At 45.7% G+C, this 17,418-nt stretch overlaps 1 protein-coding gene across 1 annotated transcript in view; it reads left to right on the plus strand.

The window, feature by feature from the left end:
• C8B (complement C8 beta chain) overlaps positions 1-17,418 on the plus strand; it is a 239,857-nt gene that overhangs the window by 184,336 nt on the left and 38,103 nt on the right. The window contains exons 8-9 of the mRNA XM_085602504.1: positions 6,301-6,429; positions 6,523-6,686. Coding sequence (XP_085458630.1) covers positions 6,301-6,429; positions 6,523-6,686 — 293 coding nt within the window. The remainder of the gene's footprint in view (positions 1-6,300; positions 6,430-6,522; positions 6,687-17,418) is intronic.

Genomic DNA, 17,418 nt, shown 5'->3' on the forward strand with positions numbered 1-17,418 from the left:
GGTTCCTTTTCAGTATTGGGTGCGGTAATGTTTCTGGTTTTGGGTCAGTCCCTCTGACTGACTGTACTGTGTATGTGGGGTGGTGCCAGCATATGGGGTGATAATCTTTTTCAGGAAAAAGTTGCACTACTGTTCCGTTTTCACATGATATCATTGCTCTCTGAATTTTCCCTATTGCTCCATCCTAGACTGGGACGGGTTGTGTAGTTATCCTATGACTAGGACTTGGTTACCAGTTTTACAAGGTGATAATGCCTTGTATCAGTTTTGCACTCTTGGTGCTACATAATATCTGAAAAAGAAATGTTGTAAAACTTAAATGTTCTCTCTATTGACCAAGCCAGCTTATTAAATTGATCCTTGGGGGAACTGTCAGAGCAGAATGATGAAAACAATCCCATGTTCTTTACTCAACAAAATAGACGGTTAGCAGAGTGCTAGAGCACTGGGCCGGTCTTACAATTTACCCTGTTATGAATCTTTTTTAGTTGCTTGAAAGGTAAAGGGGAGGCAATACCAATCAAACAATTTAATCTACAATGTAGTCTATTTAGCCATACATTATGGACCAGGAATCAGTAAGTAAGGTTAAGTAGGTTTCATTACAAATTAAGGGCCAAACTGATATATATAAATCTCAAAAACATATTGTAAGGATACAAAATCACCACGGGTATGCCAAAGTCTTAGTAGCATAAAGCATACAAGAAATTCAGTTGCAGCAATACAGAAATAAGAGTTTATGATCTGTGTGCAGGTTTTGATCCTTCTGTCTATGCATGAATACATCAAAAGTCACCTAAACAAGTCTTAACCTAAATTTGGGAAAACTGGGGAACCTAGTCAAATCATGGATAACAGGAAGGTGTCACTGTAGTGGAGTCTTCAGTAGAAGTTCTCCTCATCCGGACAATGCACCGCTTAAAGTCACACAAACAGAATAAAAGTAGAGAGGTCTATACCCCTAAAGGTCCAAGAAAACCTTCCCTGAAGACTAACAGGGTGAACACCAATTAAACCCACAGGGCATTTGAGAACTCTACGTCAATGACTCCAGTTGTTTTCCACTTTCTCCCAATAGAAATTGGCACTTTCACTCGATTTTCCCATCCTTTGGTTTCAACATCAGGACAAACTTGGATGTCTCCCTGCTCCTGATACATCAAGAAGAGGAAGGAGTCTCCTCTTAGTTCATTAACACCTCTCATTCTTGCCAAACGTTCTCCTCCTAGACCTCACCATCTCTAATACACAATATGCCTTTCACTGAGTATGAGATAATGTAAACGCACCTACAAAGAAAGAATATTGCAGCGCAATCAAACGTTCACGTTTAACACTAAACATTAGGGACCAAAGGCTTGAGGCCTTTAGTTAAGCTAACTTAGGGGCTCATTATGATGGTGGGCGGACATCAGTCCGCTCGCCATCATAACGGGGATGGGACCGACCGCCAGACATGCGGAGGTCCCACCGGGCCAATTAGGATGCGCCTGCCATACTGGCGGGCGCATCCTGTCCTTTTACCATTGCGGACGGTGCTGCTGGCTGTAGCACCATCCGCATTTGTGAAAGTGTATGCACAGCATTTCCGTGCACCATGTGGCAGGCGGCACCACGTGGTGCCTGCCACTTGGTGCAGGGAACTGCAGGGGGTACCATGGGTAGCCCCCACGTGCACCCTCCAGCCCCCCAACCCTCCAGGGGCCCGCAACGTGCCTCCAAAGCTAATCCCTGCCAGCCACTCCATGGCGGCATTGCCGCCATGAAAAGGCCTGTCCGCAAGCCACATCATAATATTGCTGGCGGTGCATGCTAGGCACCACCACCATATTACTGACCCAGCTCCACCTGGCCGGCAATTTTAATGATTGCTGACCTGCAGAAAAGCAGCGGACGAACTTTGCGTTGGCCGCGATACCCACCGCCATCTTAATATGGCAGTGGGTATTTCATGTTACGATGGCGTAACGGTCGCCGCCGCCAGCTCGGCGGTGGAGATCGTTACACCATCGTAATGAGCCCCTTAGTAATACAGTCGGTGTGCACTTTAAATACATATTTACAGGTGCACCTGCAATTATAGAATAAATGCAAAACATTCATAAATGAATACATGAGTACATAAGAATGAAATTCCAATAAAATCAGTATAACTTGAAATGCACAAGTGTAATTGTGAACATGAACTACAGTTTGTAACATTATAATGAAAACATTAGAGAAAAAACCTATATGAATGACTACTTTCTACAGTGAATACACTCTAGAAGTATGTTTGGTGCTTCACTCTACATTAATAGGGTGATGGCACACAGTAAATATATTGTGCAAATGCATGTAAGTAATCTTCTTCCATAACAATTATGGGTGGTGCTTAAATTGTGTGTTTCCAAGAGTACATGGTTATTGTTGGGGAGAGCTCAAATCTGAAAGTAACAAATTTGAATAACAGCAAGGCAAACTCAGACTGCCATCCTTATGTGGTCGATAAATTGAGTACATTAAATTGTTGAACAGTAACATGCTATCTAAATACTTTGAAATGGCAGAAACACAGTATGATTTGTTATAGGAAACAAGGTAATTTCTAATATTAGGAGTGAATCATACAGTACATGTTTGCCAGAGCAGCATGAAATAGGTGAGAGAGGAATATCTAATCAGGGCTTTCCATGTCTATTATGAAAGCGAAAAACAAGACTACTCCAGGGGCTTGATGCCGGACTTGGCACTCTCTGCCAAACCTTTTACCTTCCTCCCTCCTGTTTTGCTCAATTCATTTTTGTTGGCACTCTGTGCACTTTACCACTGCTAACCAGACCTAAAGTGCGTGTGCTCACTCCCTAAAACATGGTGACATTGGCATATACCTAACTGGCATATTTAATTTACTTTTAAGTCCCTAGTAAAGTGGTATAACATGTACCCAGGACCGATATATTAAATGGTCTGAGTGGGCATACAACACTTATTTACTCACACACTTTTATAACCCTTTAACATATGTCTCAGTCCTGCCATTGCAGCCTATTTGCAGTTTTAAACAGACAATTCGATTTTGCAAAATGAAACTCCTTATGGGCCTAAAACTCCCTTTTTAATAGGTAGATCCTAAACTGGAGTTGAGGCAGTATGCACTGTATTGAAAACTTTGGACATGTATATTTAAGTTTTACCTGCACTGGTGGTGAAAACTCACAAATGTGATTTTTACTACTATGAGGCCTTCTCAAATGCCAATTGCCAACCACACCTATTCATATCATACCCAATGAGATCTGGAAAGAACATGCTTCGGCTTTGCTTCCTCGGCTGTGGCAGATATGCTGCCAATCTTTGGAGGAAGGGGTGGTGCCTGAAACATGGAATCTGGCAGTAGTTAGTCCATTATTAAAGAAGCCCTCTCTGGACCCAGGAGATCCTGCTAGTTTTAGACCAATCTCCCTGCTGCCTTTTCCTATAAAAATTATTGAAAAGGTAGTGAGTAGATCTCTCTCTGGGTATCTGGAGGAGTTCCATCTCCTGGATAAGAGCCAGTTTGGCTTTAGACCAGGTCACGGAACGGAGACAGCTCTGGTTACGGGCTGGATAACCTTCGGATGCGGGCTGACAGAGGCCTTTCGTCAGTACTGGTCCTCTTAGACATGTCAGCCGCATTCGATACGGTTGACCACCGAATTTTGTTGAATAGGCTGGAGCATTTGGGAGTGAAGGGATGTGCCTTGAGATGGATACAATCCTATCTCACAGGGAGTCAACAGGTGGTTTCTCTGCCCCCTTTTACCTCCAGCAGGACCTTGGTGGAACATGGGGTCCCTCAGGGATCGGCCATCAGCCCCATCCTTTTCAACATTTATTTGCAGCCATTAATTCCTATTATCAAAGCGTACGGGATCGATCTTATTAACTACGCGGACGATACCCAACTAGTGTTCTCACTGGAGGGAAAGGGCGCTTTGACTTTGGATGAATTCCAGAATTGTATGTGTCAGACCTCGGACTGGCTCAGGGCTAACTCACTGCAATTCAACGGAGGCAAGACCGAGGTGATCTACTGCCCCCCAGCAGGAGTAAGAGATTTGCCTTTTGATCTTAGAATGGCCCCAGAAGTGGAACCCATTGTCCCAGTGACAACGGTGCGGAATCTGGGGGTCATGTTTGACAATGACTTTCAAATGGCTTCTTAAGCTAAAAAAACAGTGGGGGTGTGCTTTGCTCTTATGAAAGCCCTACGGCAGATCCTACCTCTCTTGCCTGTGGAGAAAAGACCTTTGGTGGTCCGTAGTATCATCCTGAGTAGGCTGGACTACTGCAATTCTCTGTATCTAGGAGCTCCTCTTTACATCTACCAGAGTCTGCAGAGGGTCCAGTCTATGGCAGCCAAACTGGCGCTGAATAGGAAACGTGGTTCCTCAACCACGTTGGCGCTTCAAGAGCTTCACTGGCTTCCTATGAGGGAAAGGGTTACATTTAAATCCCTGTGCATTGTCTACAGAGCACACGGTCTTGGCCCTATCTCTCTACAAGAGAAAATATCCTGGTACAAACCTCAAAGGACTCTCCGTTCATCGAATGCCTTCTTGTTAAACACTGGTAGGGTCAAGAAGGCTAGGATGGGAGGTAGGGCCTTTAGTACAGTGGCCCCGCGACATTGGAATGAACTTCCTCTGAATATTAGACAGGCTAACTCCTTGATGGATTTCAGGCGAAGTTTGAAGACTTGGCTCTTTCCTAGGGAGGGGCACATGGCCTCCTAATTCTCCATCCTTTGATCGGCATCTGCTTTCTATCTCTCCTCTCTTCCTTCATCTCTGATGTTACACACTCTGTTGGTTCAGAAGTTTCTCTCCATCACAGTCTGAGCGCCAAGATACCCGTTGGGTGATAGCTGCGTGATATAAGTACAAAATACAAATACAAATGTTACTCAGGAACAATCTGCAGGCACTAAATGGTTAGTACTAAAAATTGCATTCTTTCTCAAAGTGGGATTTTCAAAATTGTGACTTAAAATCCGACTTTACCTTAAAATAAGTGTTTAAATTACAGTTCCTCCTACATCTAATATGACTTTCCTACCTGCTTCCAATCAAACATTATCACTTATTAAGGGAAAAAGATAACCCAATGTTTTCCTATGGGAGAGGTAGGCCTTGCAATAGCGCAAAAACGAACTTAGGATTTGTTTTCACTACCAGGACAGTGGAAACCTAAATGTATATGTCCAACTTTTTAAATACAATGCACCATTCTCTAAGGCCTGTTTAGTGCCTACCCTAGGGATTACTTATATGAATTAAAAAGGAAGGTTTAGGCCTAGCAAAACGTTTGATTTGCCAAGTTCAAATGACAGTTTAAAACTGCACACACAGACTGCACTGGCAAGCTTAATACATGTTTTAAAGGGTTACTTAAGTGGGTGGCACAATAGGTGCTGCTGGCTCACTAGTGGCATTTACTTTACAGGCCCTGGGTATGTGTAGTACCACTTTAATAGGGGTGTGCATGTAAATAAATGGTGCAATTTTTGTGTCAGCCTTTTTTTACATGCTTAAAGGAGAGAGCACACACAAACACTGGTTACCGGTGGTAGAGTGTGCACAGTCCTTAATCCAACAAAAACGGATTCAGCAAAACAGGAGTGGTGAAGGCAAAAGGTTTTGGTATGGCCCTGCAGAAAGTGCCAAGTTCAACAGTGGCCTCATCGTGTTTTGACACCAGTATGTTTTATGACCCTCTACTCTTAGGAGAAAGAGGTCAATTATGTAATATTTAATTGGTGCATGTAGGGTATGATTCATCTCATTCATAAATAAGCTATGCTCCATAAAAGAAGATTATGGAGCATAGTTATTGGAGCATAGAACATTATTAAAAGGTAATGTTTTATCAGGTGCTAGTGCACACGAAGGAGTGATGTGCCGGTTACGTGTTAGCCATAACATCTGGAGAGAAATAAATGTTGTTTTAGCCTTGAATGGCATGTGGAGAGGATGGCACGTAAGGGTGGTATTAGGTCAAGATGCTGAAATCAGGGTGTAACTTGCTTTCAAAACGTGATGCCAATGATTTCTAAGTTGATAACTCTTCAAGAGAATTTACAAAACATAGCAGTGACTTAGTCATGGATATTGAAATATACTAAAGGTGGAAAGAAGTTGTTTTTCATGTATGTTCCCGGATATTACAAATTATAATAACACGTCAATGAAGAGACAAATTAAAATAAGAGAACTAAAAGCAACTTTCACGTTAAAATAAGTATTATATGCATGATTCTGTGTATTTCTCTTGAAGGATATACTTTCAGTGATATCCAGTCCTGTTTACAGGCTGGATTTAATATTGGAGGAAACATTGAAGGCGTCTATGTGAGCCTAGGAATGTCCGGTGGTGCATGCAAAGGTCTTCTGAAAGAAGTAGGAGGTAAGCAATTTTTTTTATTTTGTATACAAGACTTTTCATTTTTGATCGTTCAGGAAAGTGGTTTAATACTTTCTACTTTACTATATCTCACAGCCAGCAAATATGATAAAAAAATTGTCGAAGACTTTGTGTCTCTTGTTAGAGGTGGAGCAAGTGAATACATCACAGCACTTGCTTACAAGAACCTGCCAACCGCAGACCTGATGCAGGAGTGGGGGGATGCAGTGCAGTACAATCCTGATATCATCAAAGTAAAGGTACTGTGAAGATATTGTTTTGAAATGTTTTAAATGTGAGTTGATGAGGGTTTTTCATTTCAGTGCCACTGTGCCTGTGCACTCCAGAGTAACTTGTTTTTGTTAATGTCATTATTTTATTTAAATTTTTGAGAATAACATAATTCCAACATGTTTACCTCATTTGGGTGGTAGTCTACCCAACCAACCACACTAGAGATTTTTGGGGGTATAAATCTCTATATTTAATATTACACAGCTTTATAAACGTGTGTTTTTAGTTTTAAGATACATAGTCTATGACATGAACTGAAATTTTCTTTAACACTATATCCAAGTATCGTCTTGTGTTTAGTAGACTTGGAAATCTCAGAACGCCAGAGAGTGCGATGGCTTCAATGGCTTGCTCATGGCTATATCAAATATGAGGAGGTTTTTATAGGGATTGAAGTTTCTTTCACTATCGATACATCGATCAAACTAACATCTGCACAAGTATTTATTTAGATCACACTACTGAAAGTATCATAGTAGCATGTGTAAATTATCCATCCCTAAAACATATGTTGTTATGTCAAAGTTTTAAAACCCTACTGATGCTTTTCTTTCTCATGCTGCTCACCCTTCTTTCTCATTATCAGTTACTGTGAAATATCATTACCCAGAAAAGCGTATACAATGCTTATTTTGGGATAACGCATTAGTATATGGCTCGATGCATTACCTAAACCTGTCAAAACCGAATAAAATGTTTGCATCCAAAAATTATGGATGTTTACACTTCAGAATTCATACAACTCAAAAAATCTTCTCATCCTGGGGAAGTCTACACTGTTTTTGATGCATGGTACATAAATCAAAGAAAATAATGCAATGTTTTTAAAATGGCCGGTGTTATACATTTGTGAAGTTGCTTTATTTTGTTATTCTAACTGCCATTCTAAAAAGTGTGTTTAGTTTATTCTCACCTCTGAGATATCTCTAGTCCCCAAGACAATCAGTTAAATCATAAAAAGAAGAATTTGGTTTCAAGGGTTCTTTTCTAAAGTAGTTTCTTTTTCATTTCTCCTTTTTGTGATAGTGTCTTATAATTGTATCAGAATAGTTTTCTTCAAGATTTTAGAAATACATGAGAGTGTCTACACAATACAGAGCGTCTACACCACTGTCCTGTCAATTTGTTACACTCCATAATCCATGGCTGGATGACTTCGATGGTACTCAGTCATTTTCAAAACACATTGGGGCCATCATTTTTAGGAGACTATACGAGTCAATGGTGAAAAAGACTGGCCTTGCAGCCCTTGAAGTTGCAGTAATGAAACTGTGAAATTGAGGAGAAACTCTATCCTAAGAAAAATTGTGAATACACAACAGAATGAATATTAATTCTCCTTCAGCACTGGCATTTTTTTTTAATCACTTTAGCCAAATGAGTGCGAGGGTAAATGTGGAAATGGTAAAATCGTAGAAAAGTATATAGAAATAGAGAATACTGGTTCGCATATACAAGTTCATTAATCTAAATCAAGGAAAAAGAGGAAACAAAACATCTGTAGCGTCGTGATGAACAATTTAATTGGAAAGATCAAATTGTTATTAATTGCCTAGTAAAGCTGTGTTCCTTAGGCCCACATGCTAATGAAATGATGATGCAGACGCTATGATGATGCTTAGTGAACTGGCCACGTGCACATGCACTCAGGCCCTTTTATTAACAGGCCCACATCACTTGTGACGCCAATGGTGGATGGGTGTGTGGTGTGTGTGTGGCCAGCCCTCAAGGGAGTGGCTGGTAAAACTGGTGCCTGCTGAGACACTAGAACGTACCCAATAGGATACTACATTCCTCCCAAACTTTATTAAAACAAAACAAAGTCCAACCTGTGGGAAGGCATGTAAACAATAAAAACACCACAGTCTTGAGAGGCAGGATAGTCGTGGCCAGGTGCATCTGGGAGCTCCCGGGCATCTCAACATGCGTCCATAGTCTAACCAGAACACCTGGACATGAGAAATCCAGATCCCTTGGCCTCACGTTAGTTGTGTGACTCTCCAGTGTCCACCTACGTGCTGGTGATCAGTCCGTCGTGCTTTCTCTGTGATGCAATGGGTGTTAAATGTTTAAACTTGGGGAGCGTCATGGAACCCGCTGTGGAGCTCTCTCCTGTGGGTGTCTTGGTGGTCTGTAAGGGTTCAGCTCCATTTGGGTGTTGAAATACTCCTTTGTTGGGTATGGCGATGCTCATGGCACTGATGGATGTGTTTGCCATGTGGATGACCTGGACGACAGGTGGAGATGACTTGCCTGGAGTGGCTTCGCAGCCACAGACCTCGGTGTCTTTGCTGGCGCTGTTCTTCTCCAGTGGCATATGCGGTCTCAAGCAGGGATGTTACCTGTCTCAAGCAGCCGATGCTTGGGAACTGATGATCACACTGGGAAGTGTAATGGGTAGAGACGCAGTTTGCGCTTGCTGGCGGCTTACATGTGGTTCTCCCATTGAGCTGTCTCCAGGGACATTGCTCTGGCATGGAGGTTGACTTGTGCCTTTCCGGTCCACTCTTTTTTTTTTTGTCAAAAATGTTTTTATTGGTTTCAAAGGTTAGACAATACACAACAAAACCAATTGACGTAGGGTAACGACATTGCATTACATATGCCGAGAGTTACAGAGAGCTGAAGCATCGTATGCAGTTTGTGTATGAGGACTCGACAATCCCTTAAGAAGCTCATCCAGAACCTCCCAGGGACCCCGCATATTGGAGATGTCAACCAAATTGCATAGAGGGTCAGCGTAGGCTCTGGCAGTAGTCCCTCCCTCCCCCTCCAACTCTCAAACAGTGAACATAAACTACAAACTATGGTGTCACGGTAGAAATAAAATCGTTAGTGGTTGCGGGTGCAGGCTGGACCATGGATATCGGGGGGATCCCCACGCCCCCTGGTACCCCTGACAAGTGTGAGGAGCCAACAGGCTGTCTAGACGTGAAAGAGATGAAGGGCCCGCAAGCGTGACCCACATGCAAACAGAGGTAGTCCCTCCAATAGGTATTCCACCAAGGGAGCCCACACGTAGTCGAACCCCTGTCTTGAATCTTCCATAGTGTCTGCCATTCTTTCCATCATCAATGCGCACCATAGCCTGGCATGCCATTGGGTAAGATAGGGAGCCTCCACTTTCTTCCATACCGCCACCACAGCCATCTTAGCGGCCCGAGGCAGAGCCACATCACGGCGCAATCCCCCTGTGTTTGGGGCTTCAGGATGGGATCCCTAATCCCTAATCCCTAGGAGAGTCTGCTCAAGTGTGTCCGGGATTGGATAACCAAGAATTTGTTTAATTTGGGAGAGTACCTCCTTCTAGAAGGGCCTAATGTGCAGGCAATCCCATCAGATGTGTTTGAATTCCCGCAATAGCCCACAACCCCTCCAACATCTATCGGAGGAGTTTTGGAAGATAGTGTGCAGCTTCTAAGGGTGCAGGTACCATTCGTACATAATTTTGTAATGAGCTTCCCTTAGAAACAAGGAGCGATTATACTTGAAAATGTGCAAGGCGATCCATTGTTTCTCCTCTAAGGGGGTGGCTAGCATTGAGTCCCAGAACCTTTGGTGCCTAGGGGTGTGGGCCGAACCTAGGGACCTTATGAGTGAGTAAAGAAAAGAGATGGTCCCCCTCGAAGAGGCTCCGGACTGTGCAAACTTTTCGATCGGGAGAAACTCCCTAGTGACAGCCTGTCGTATCTGCAGTTAGAGAACCCAATGCTTGTAATGATATTCTTCCGAGGGCAGGTGGTGGAAGGCTTAAGCACATTTTACAAAGGACATCAATTTCCCCCGTTCAAACAAATGAGAGAGCATGAGACACCCCCCTCTCGCCAGGCCTCAAAGGAACCCTCCTGCAGAGCCGGAGGGAATTTGGGGTTGCCATGAATGGGTGTATATGGGGAAGGAAAGGAGGTAATGGGGGTGGATCTAGTCAGCTCATCCCAGACTTTGAGAGTAGTAGGTGTAGGGGTGCTAATATAGGCACTGCGTGGTCGATTATGTTTCTGTTTCCACAGGAGGTCCCAGATCCTCCTACCCACTATCTGACGGTCCATGTGCAGCCACAACTTATCAATTTCTCGGAGGGATCACTCCGTGATCACCCTAAATTGAGCTGCCCTATAATATCCCTATCCCAATAATATCCAGAGCCAACCCCCTTCCTCTCTGGACCTGGTAAGTACTCGATTAAAGAGTCCCACTCTTTGCCCTTGCCAAATAAACTTGGTAATCATTGTCTTCATCTCAGAGAAAAGCGCACGGACTACTGGTATTGGGAGGCCCTGAAAGAGATACACCAAACGTGGGAGGACATTCATTTTAACAGCATTGTCTCACCCTATCCAAGAGAGATAGGCAGTGCTCCATCTAGTCAAGTCTGCTTTAAGCTGGCACAACAGAGGTGGATAGTTAGCCCTGTAGAGCTGTTCTAGCTTGGGGGTGAGTTTGATGCCGAGGTAAGTGATGTCTTTGTGCACAGTTTGGAAAGGGGTTGCTCTTTCAATAAGCCACATGACCTCCCTAGGTACAGTTAGGTTAAGAAGAAAAGACTTCGAGAGGTTCACCTTGAATCCCGAAACCTGTTCATAAGAGGCATGCTCAGACTGGATTGCTTGGAGAGAGGATTGCGGCTTTGTGACTGCACGTTGTCTGCAAAGAGAGAGATCTTGTGTTCGTCCGTGCCAAACGGAACCCCTCCTATGTCTGAATTGGACCAAATATGCTCCGCAGAGGTTCAATGCTGAGTGCTAATAGTAGGGGGGACAGTGGACACCCCTGCCTAGTCCTCCGGGAGAGGTTAAAGGGGTCTGACACAACCCTGTTCACTAAGACCCTGGAGCACCGAGCATAGAAGTTTGCCCATATCATTCCAATGAAGGTCTCATTAAAGCAAAACCGCCTTGTGCGGTGCAGAAAGGCCCAGTCCACAAGGTCAAAGGCCTTCTCCGCGTCTAGTGGGAGAAGGACCATAGGGTTGGCCTTCCTCTGTGCTTTCTCTATAATGTGAACCACTCTCCGCTAATTGTCGTGAGTTTGCCTCCCTTTGATGAAGCCCACCTGGGCTGGCTGTACAAGAACCGGCATGATGCTTTCTAGTCAATATTTTGGAGTATATCTTGGCGTCCAAGTTCAGGAGCGCTATAGGCCTATAAGAGGCGCAATTAGTGGGGTCCTTCCGCGGTTTGGGGAAAACGGAGATCGGAGCCTTGCCCATTGAAGGGGTCACCTCCTGCCTGTAAGCTATATTGTTAAATAGCTGCACCAGACGGGGCACCAGTTGCGGCGCATAGGTGCAATAGAAGTGGGCATTGTGGCCATCTGGACCAGGCACTTTTTGGTGCTTGAGAGAGTCAATCGCTTTTTGGACCTCTTCCGCAGAGATGGGACAACCTAGGTCTTCATTTGTAGAGGCCGGGACCTGAGGGAGGTCCAGCCCCTCAAGGTAATGGTCTTGAGACTTTGCTTCCAACGAGTCTGCCATGCATAAGGAGCGATAGAATTCCCCAAAGGCCCCGACTTTCTCCGTTTCCCCATAGTGAGAGATCCCCTCCCGTCGGTTATGAGTTTAATGTATTCCTTTGCCTGTCTCGCTCGCAGTTGACGTGCCAATAGGGAACCAACCTTGTTTCCCCCCTCGTAGTTGCATGTTTGCTAGAGTAGCAGGGTCTTTTCTGCTTGATTAGTTTATATAGCCCCGAGCTTCCCCTTGATCTGTGTAGTCTTACGGAGGGTTTGAGCCAAGGGGTTAGTTTTGCGGGCAGATTCAGCCATACGAAGCTCCCCATCAAGGAGCAGATGCTCCACCCTATGTTGTGTTTGAGAGTGGTATCTAGTTCGATGCACTTCCCCCTTATGACTGCCTTGAAGGCATCCAAATTGTTGGCCAGGGAGGTTTGCAGTGGGTCATTAAGGTCAACGAACTCTGTGATTGCCTTCATTAACTCGTCTCGTAGAAGCCAATCCCTACAGAGGTAGTTAGGAAAATACCACCTAGCAACCTTGGATCATGGGGCAGGCCAATCAAGCACTAGCTCTAGGGGCGCATGGTCCGATAAGCAAATCAGATGAAATTGGGAGCTCATTATCGTGTGGAGAAGGGTCTGACTGATGAATGCATGATCGATCCTGGAGTATGTCCTGTGCGAGTGCAAGAAGGAAAGTCCCAGGTCGAAGGATGGGCATTCCTCCAAACATCTACCAGTCCCAACCCCTGAAGCTTTGTTTTAAGGAGTTTGCTGAATGTACCCCCCGCTGCCCTATGGGAGTGTGTAGTTTCCAGGGATGGGTCCCATATCAAATTAAAGTCTCCCAGCAGTAGGATGTAACCTCTTGCGAACTCTTCAAGTGTGGTTATGAAAGAGCTGAGGAAGTCATGTTGCACTGCATTAGGTGCACAGAGCGTGGCAATAGTGCACGGTCTACCTCGAAGTTCTCCCCTCAGCATCACAAACCTCTCTTCTTTGTCCGATTTAGTGTTGTGATGTAGAAAGGGGGTTGAAGTGTGGAAAAGAAGGCCACCCCGTTATGTTTAGTGTGAGCTGAAGAGCGAAAGATCTGCGGGTAGGCCCTATGTTTCAAGCGTTGTTCCTCTTCCAGAGCCATTGACGCTTGTTAGGGGAGTTAAGCTCCTTTACATTCCATGTCAAACAATTAACCCCCATTATTCGTCAGAAAAACTGAGGCAGTTGGCCCCCTTCTCACATCCCCCGTGCCCCTACCCCTCCCAACAACCTGGTAAGAAAGAGTAAAAAGTACTGTGACACCAAAAAAAAGAGAATGTACCTTAACAAAAGTAGGCCATAACTATGAGCTTGTGGGTCCTCGATCACAGAGGAGGACCCCAGTTTGAACATTAAGCGGCATGGACCTAATTCCGCCACCAAGGCCCAATAACAGTTCCTTAGGCACAAATAAGCTAGTAGCTAACAGTCTCTTTAAGTGTAATGGCTAACATGCCAAGTTCAAGCTTTTCCCCACCCGATGCATGACAAGAGTCTGAATGTCCACGATCAACCTGGACCAGACCTAGTGACCCCACCGGGGACATGTACCTCTGGGCATCTTGGCCGTCCCAGGTGAAACAGAAATCTCATTTCGCCAAGGATCCCAGTGCCTTTCACCCACAGAATTTTTGCCAGGTCTCCACTGTTGAAACCGAGGGCCTCCTCCCTGCTTCTTCGGGCCCAACGTCGCCTCCATCCTCCTCACCTCTGTCGCTCATGTCGTGGCTGGCACCTCAATACCCAGGATAGATGCTGTCTCCTCTAGCTCCGTGCAGTGATGGTTCCTGTTGTCCAGTGTGTAGGTGAGACCAGAGGAGTAAGTCCAGCAATATCTCACCTTGCGTTCTCTCAAGGCTGCATTGACGGGTCGGAACTGTTGGCGCCTTAGCAAGGGTGGCTTGGGCCACATCTTGGAAGACAGAGCACTCTGCGTTTTGAAAGGAAACCTTATCCAGGGCTTGGGCCTTCTGGATGACCAGCTCCTTGGTTTTGAAAGAGCTGAACTTCGCCAGCACATCTCTGGGTTTTCTGACCTCTCCTGGGACTCGGGGGCCCACTCTGTGCACTCTCTCTAGTCGGACCTCTGGTTCAGAATCTCCAAGAACAGTTGAGAAGAGCCCTACCATAAAGGCCTCCAAATCAGGGCCCTCGCATCCCTCTTCCAGGCCTCTCACACGTATGTTCTCCCAACGGGAGCGATTTTCAAGGTCCTCGCACTGGAGCACAGTGGCTGTCAACTGAGCACAAAGCACCAGCTCCTGGTGTTTGCAGGGCCACCAGCCGGCCTCCCATCTTGGCCTTGAAAGCATCAAAAGATGCCCCTATGTCAGCCTTGATGTCATCCCTGAGTTCTTGCTTGAATTCTCAGAGCCAGGCCATCAAGTCTTCTCTTGTAAGTGCCATACTGTCGTCAGACTGTGTCAGCTCGTTGTTAACTGCCCCCTTGGTGCGGAGAGAAGAATCTGTAGACCTTCGTGGGCTTGGACTATTTGGGTGGCAAGGGGGACCTTCACCCACCTGAAGTGTGGGGATTTCCCTCTGTAGAAAGTAGCACAGGGGCCTGGGTGCTGCTTCAGACCGTCAACTCTGCCCACCCTAGTTGACCAGGGGGACCTTCCGTGCCGGGTTGGAGAATCTCAGTGGTGCTGAGGCGAGATGTCGTGAGGATCAGGGCTCATCGTAGCGGAGTAGCGGGTGCGGAACGGGTGGTTCGCCACTCCTCGGGCTGGGACAAGTGCACCACAACTAGGATGCTTACATGGCCCAGGGACCCCCTCGTTGCTGCTGGTATTCTCTGGGAATGCTTAGGCCACCCCCGGGTCTGCTTCATCAGGGCAGTAACTCCGCCCTGGAACCACAGGGAGACTCCACTGCTTGGCGTCGCAGCCCTTCTCTGCTATGAGGTTGGGAATTCTCTCGTGTCCTGGATTATGCACGATAAACCAACGCGGTGAGGGCTATTAGTTGCATTTGGGCCCCACCAGGGGTGCTGGCTGGTCGTTGAGTCAATTAAGGTCAGTTAAGGTCAGGCACCATGTATTTGCTCTTCTTTCCGTGTGGGCCTTTTTAGCACCTTGGGACCCCCTGCTCCTCACCGCAGCAGTCGCTTGCCATCCGCTGTTTTCCCAAACTTCACCACTCTCCAGGGGGCCCTGACACCGGTGTTTGAGATCGCCAGTGGCAGAGTGCAGTTTCCCTCGTGGACACCTTCGGTCCACGAGTGCCCTCAGCCCCCGGGAATCGGGCATGTGAAATCTATGCAGTCCTCAATCCACTCACTGCTCATGAGGGCTGCCGCTGAGCTCACCGCTCCGGCAAATGTCTCTGCGGCCAAGTGAAGTGGAAGCTGCTATTTTGCTGTGCACCACAGGCTTTGGTGAAATGGGTATCTGCTCCCTTACAGCATACCCGGGGGCCGATCTCGCACCCCGTCAGCCTCCTCAGCTCCCGGGTGTCTCAGAGAGGAAGGCACCCCAAATTTAGGGTATTTGGTGTCTGCTAAGCTGCCAGTTCAGTAGGGCCTGGCGCAGAGCTGAATGAATTTACGTCTGGTCGGCCATGTTGGTTGGCCACGCCCCCTCTTTTTTTAGCTCTTTTTATTGGTAGAAATCGAACATACTTGGTTGCTACAGCAATCAACATTATAACATCACAACACTTGGAGTACAGATACCCTCTATAGTTACAATTCTTGTCTTGGAACTTATTACAATTGTTTTATTCCCTCCTACTTGTTTCTCTGCCTAGAGGTCATAATAATTCTAGGTGTAATTGGAGCACATATCTATCCCCTGTGCATATTCCAATTGCTCCAGATCTGTTCCAATTTCTTGGGGCACTCTCTCTTTTCATAAACTGTCTTTTCTCCCACCATAGACCAGTCCATGTCCCGCTCCCATTCTGTGGGTGTGGGTGGTTCGTCTACTCCCCATTTTCGTACAATGTTTTGCTTAGCAATGGAAAAGCCTAGAGTTACCAGAAAACGTTTCTTACTATTGAGGTCAGTCGGTCCCCATATATTGAGCAGAGGCACAATTTAGGTGTTTGTTGGAGTTCCTTGCCAGTCACTTTGTGCAACTGTGTCACTACTGCCCCCAATACTTCTGAATGGCAGGACATTCCCATAGTATGTGGAAGAGTGTGCCCTCTGCTGTACATTGTCATCTACATATAGAGTCATCTTTCAGTTTCATTTTTGTCATGGTACTACAGGAAAAATAAGATCTATGTAGGAATCTGAGTTGTATTAATTTTAGTCTAGAATTTACGGCCACTTCTCTGGGAGAAGCTAGTGCTTCCTGCCGGTCTTCATCTTTCAGCTCTCCTTTAGTAACCTGCCACCACTCTCATAGCTTTATGACGGAGTCAGGCATAGAGGTTAGCAATTTTGTGTATGTCATCGATATTGTTTTGCAGTCAATTCGGTCATTTAACAATCTGTCCTCTAGCGGGGACGATTCTGGGAGGTCCACTCCTGATGATATGGCCGCCATTAGTGCATGCCTATATTGTAGATACCTGTACTTCTTGGATTCTACCATGTCATATTCTTCCTTTATCTCATCAAATGATTTGACCTTTCCTTTTGCCCATAGGTCACCCACTTTTGAGATACCAATCGTCCCATTTATCAAACCCCGGATATTTGATCAATGCTCCTAGTCTTTCCGCTTCCACGGAGGTGTGGATTGTGTCATTTTATTTCTCCATCCCAACTGTTTTGTCACTACGTGCCAGAGGTGTTAACTACTGTTGTAGAGAGTTTGTGTATAATGCCTGTCCATCTGGTCTGCAGGGTCAGTTTGTGGACTGTATACCCACTGGTTAATCACCGCTCGTTGTGCAGCCAATAATACAATTGGATGTCTGGGAGGGCTAAACCACCATCATGCCACCCTTTCAGTTTGTGTGTGGCAATCCGTAGGGGTTTACCATCCAACAATAGGGATCTTATCTCACTCTCAATCTGGGAAAAGTATGTGTCCTTAATAGGGAAGGGTGTGTTCTGTAGGGCATATAGGAACCTCAGCAATACCTTCATTTTGAAAAGGGCAGCACGGCCCATGAGGGACAACGGTAACGTTCTCCAATGTTGTATGTCGCTCTGCAGTCGTTTTAATGGGCAGAGGAGATTGTGTGTATAGAAGAGCAAAGGATCCCTCATGACATAGATCCCGAAATAGCGGAATCCTACCTCAGT

The sequence above is a fragment of the Triturus cristatus genome, chromosome 4_2, assembly GCF_964204655.1.
Source record: "Triturus cristatus chromosome 4_2, aTriCri1.1, whole genome shotgun sequence".
NCBI lineage: Eukaryota > Metazoa > Chordata > Amphibia > Caudata > Salamandridae > Triturus > Triturus cristatus.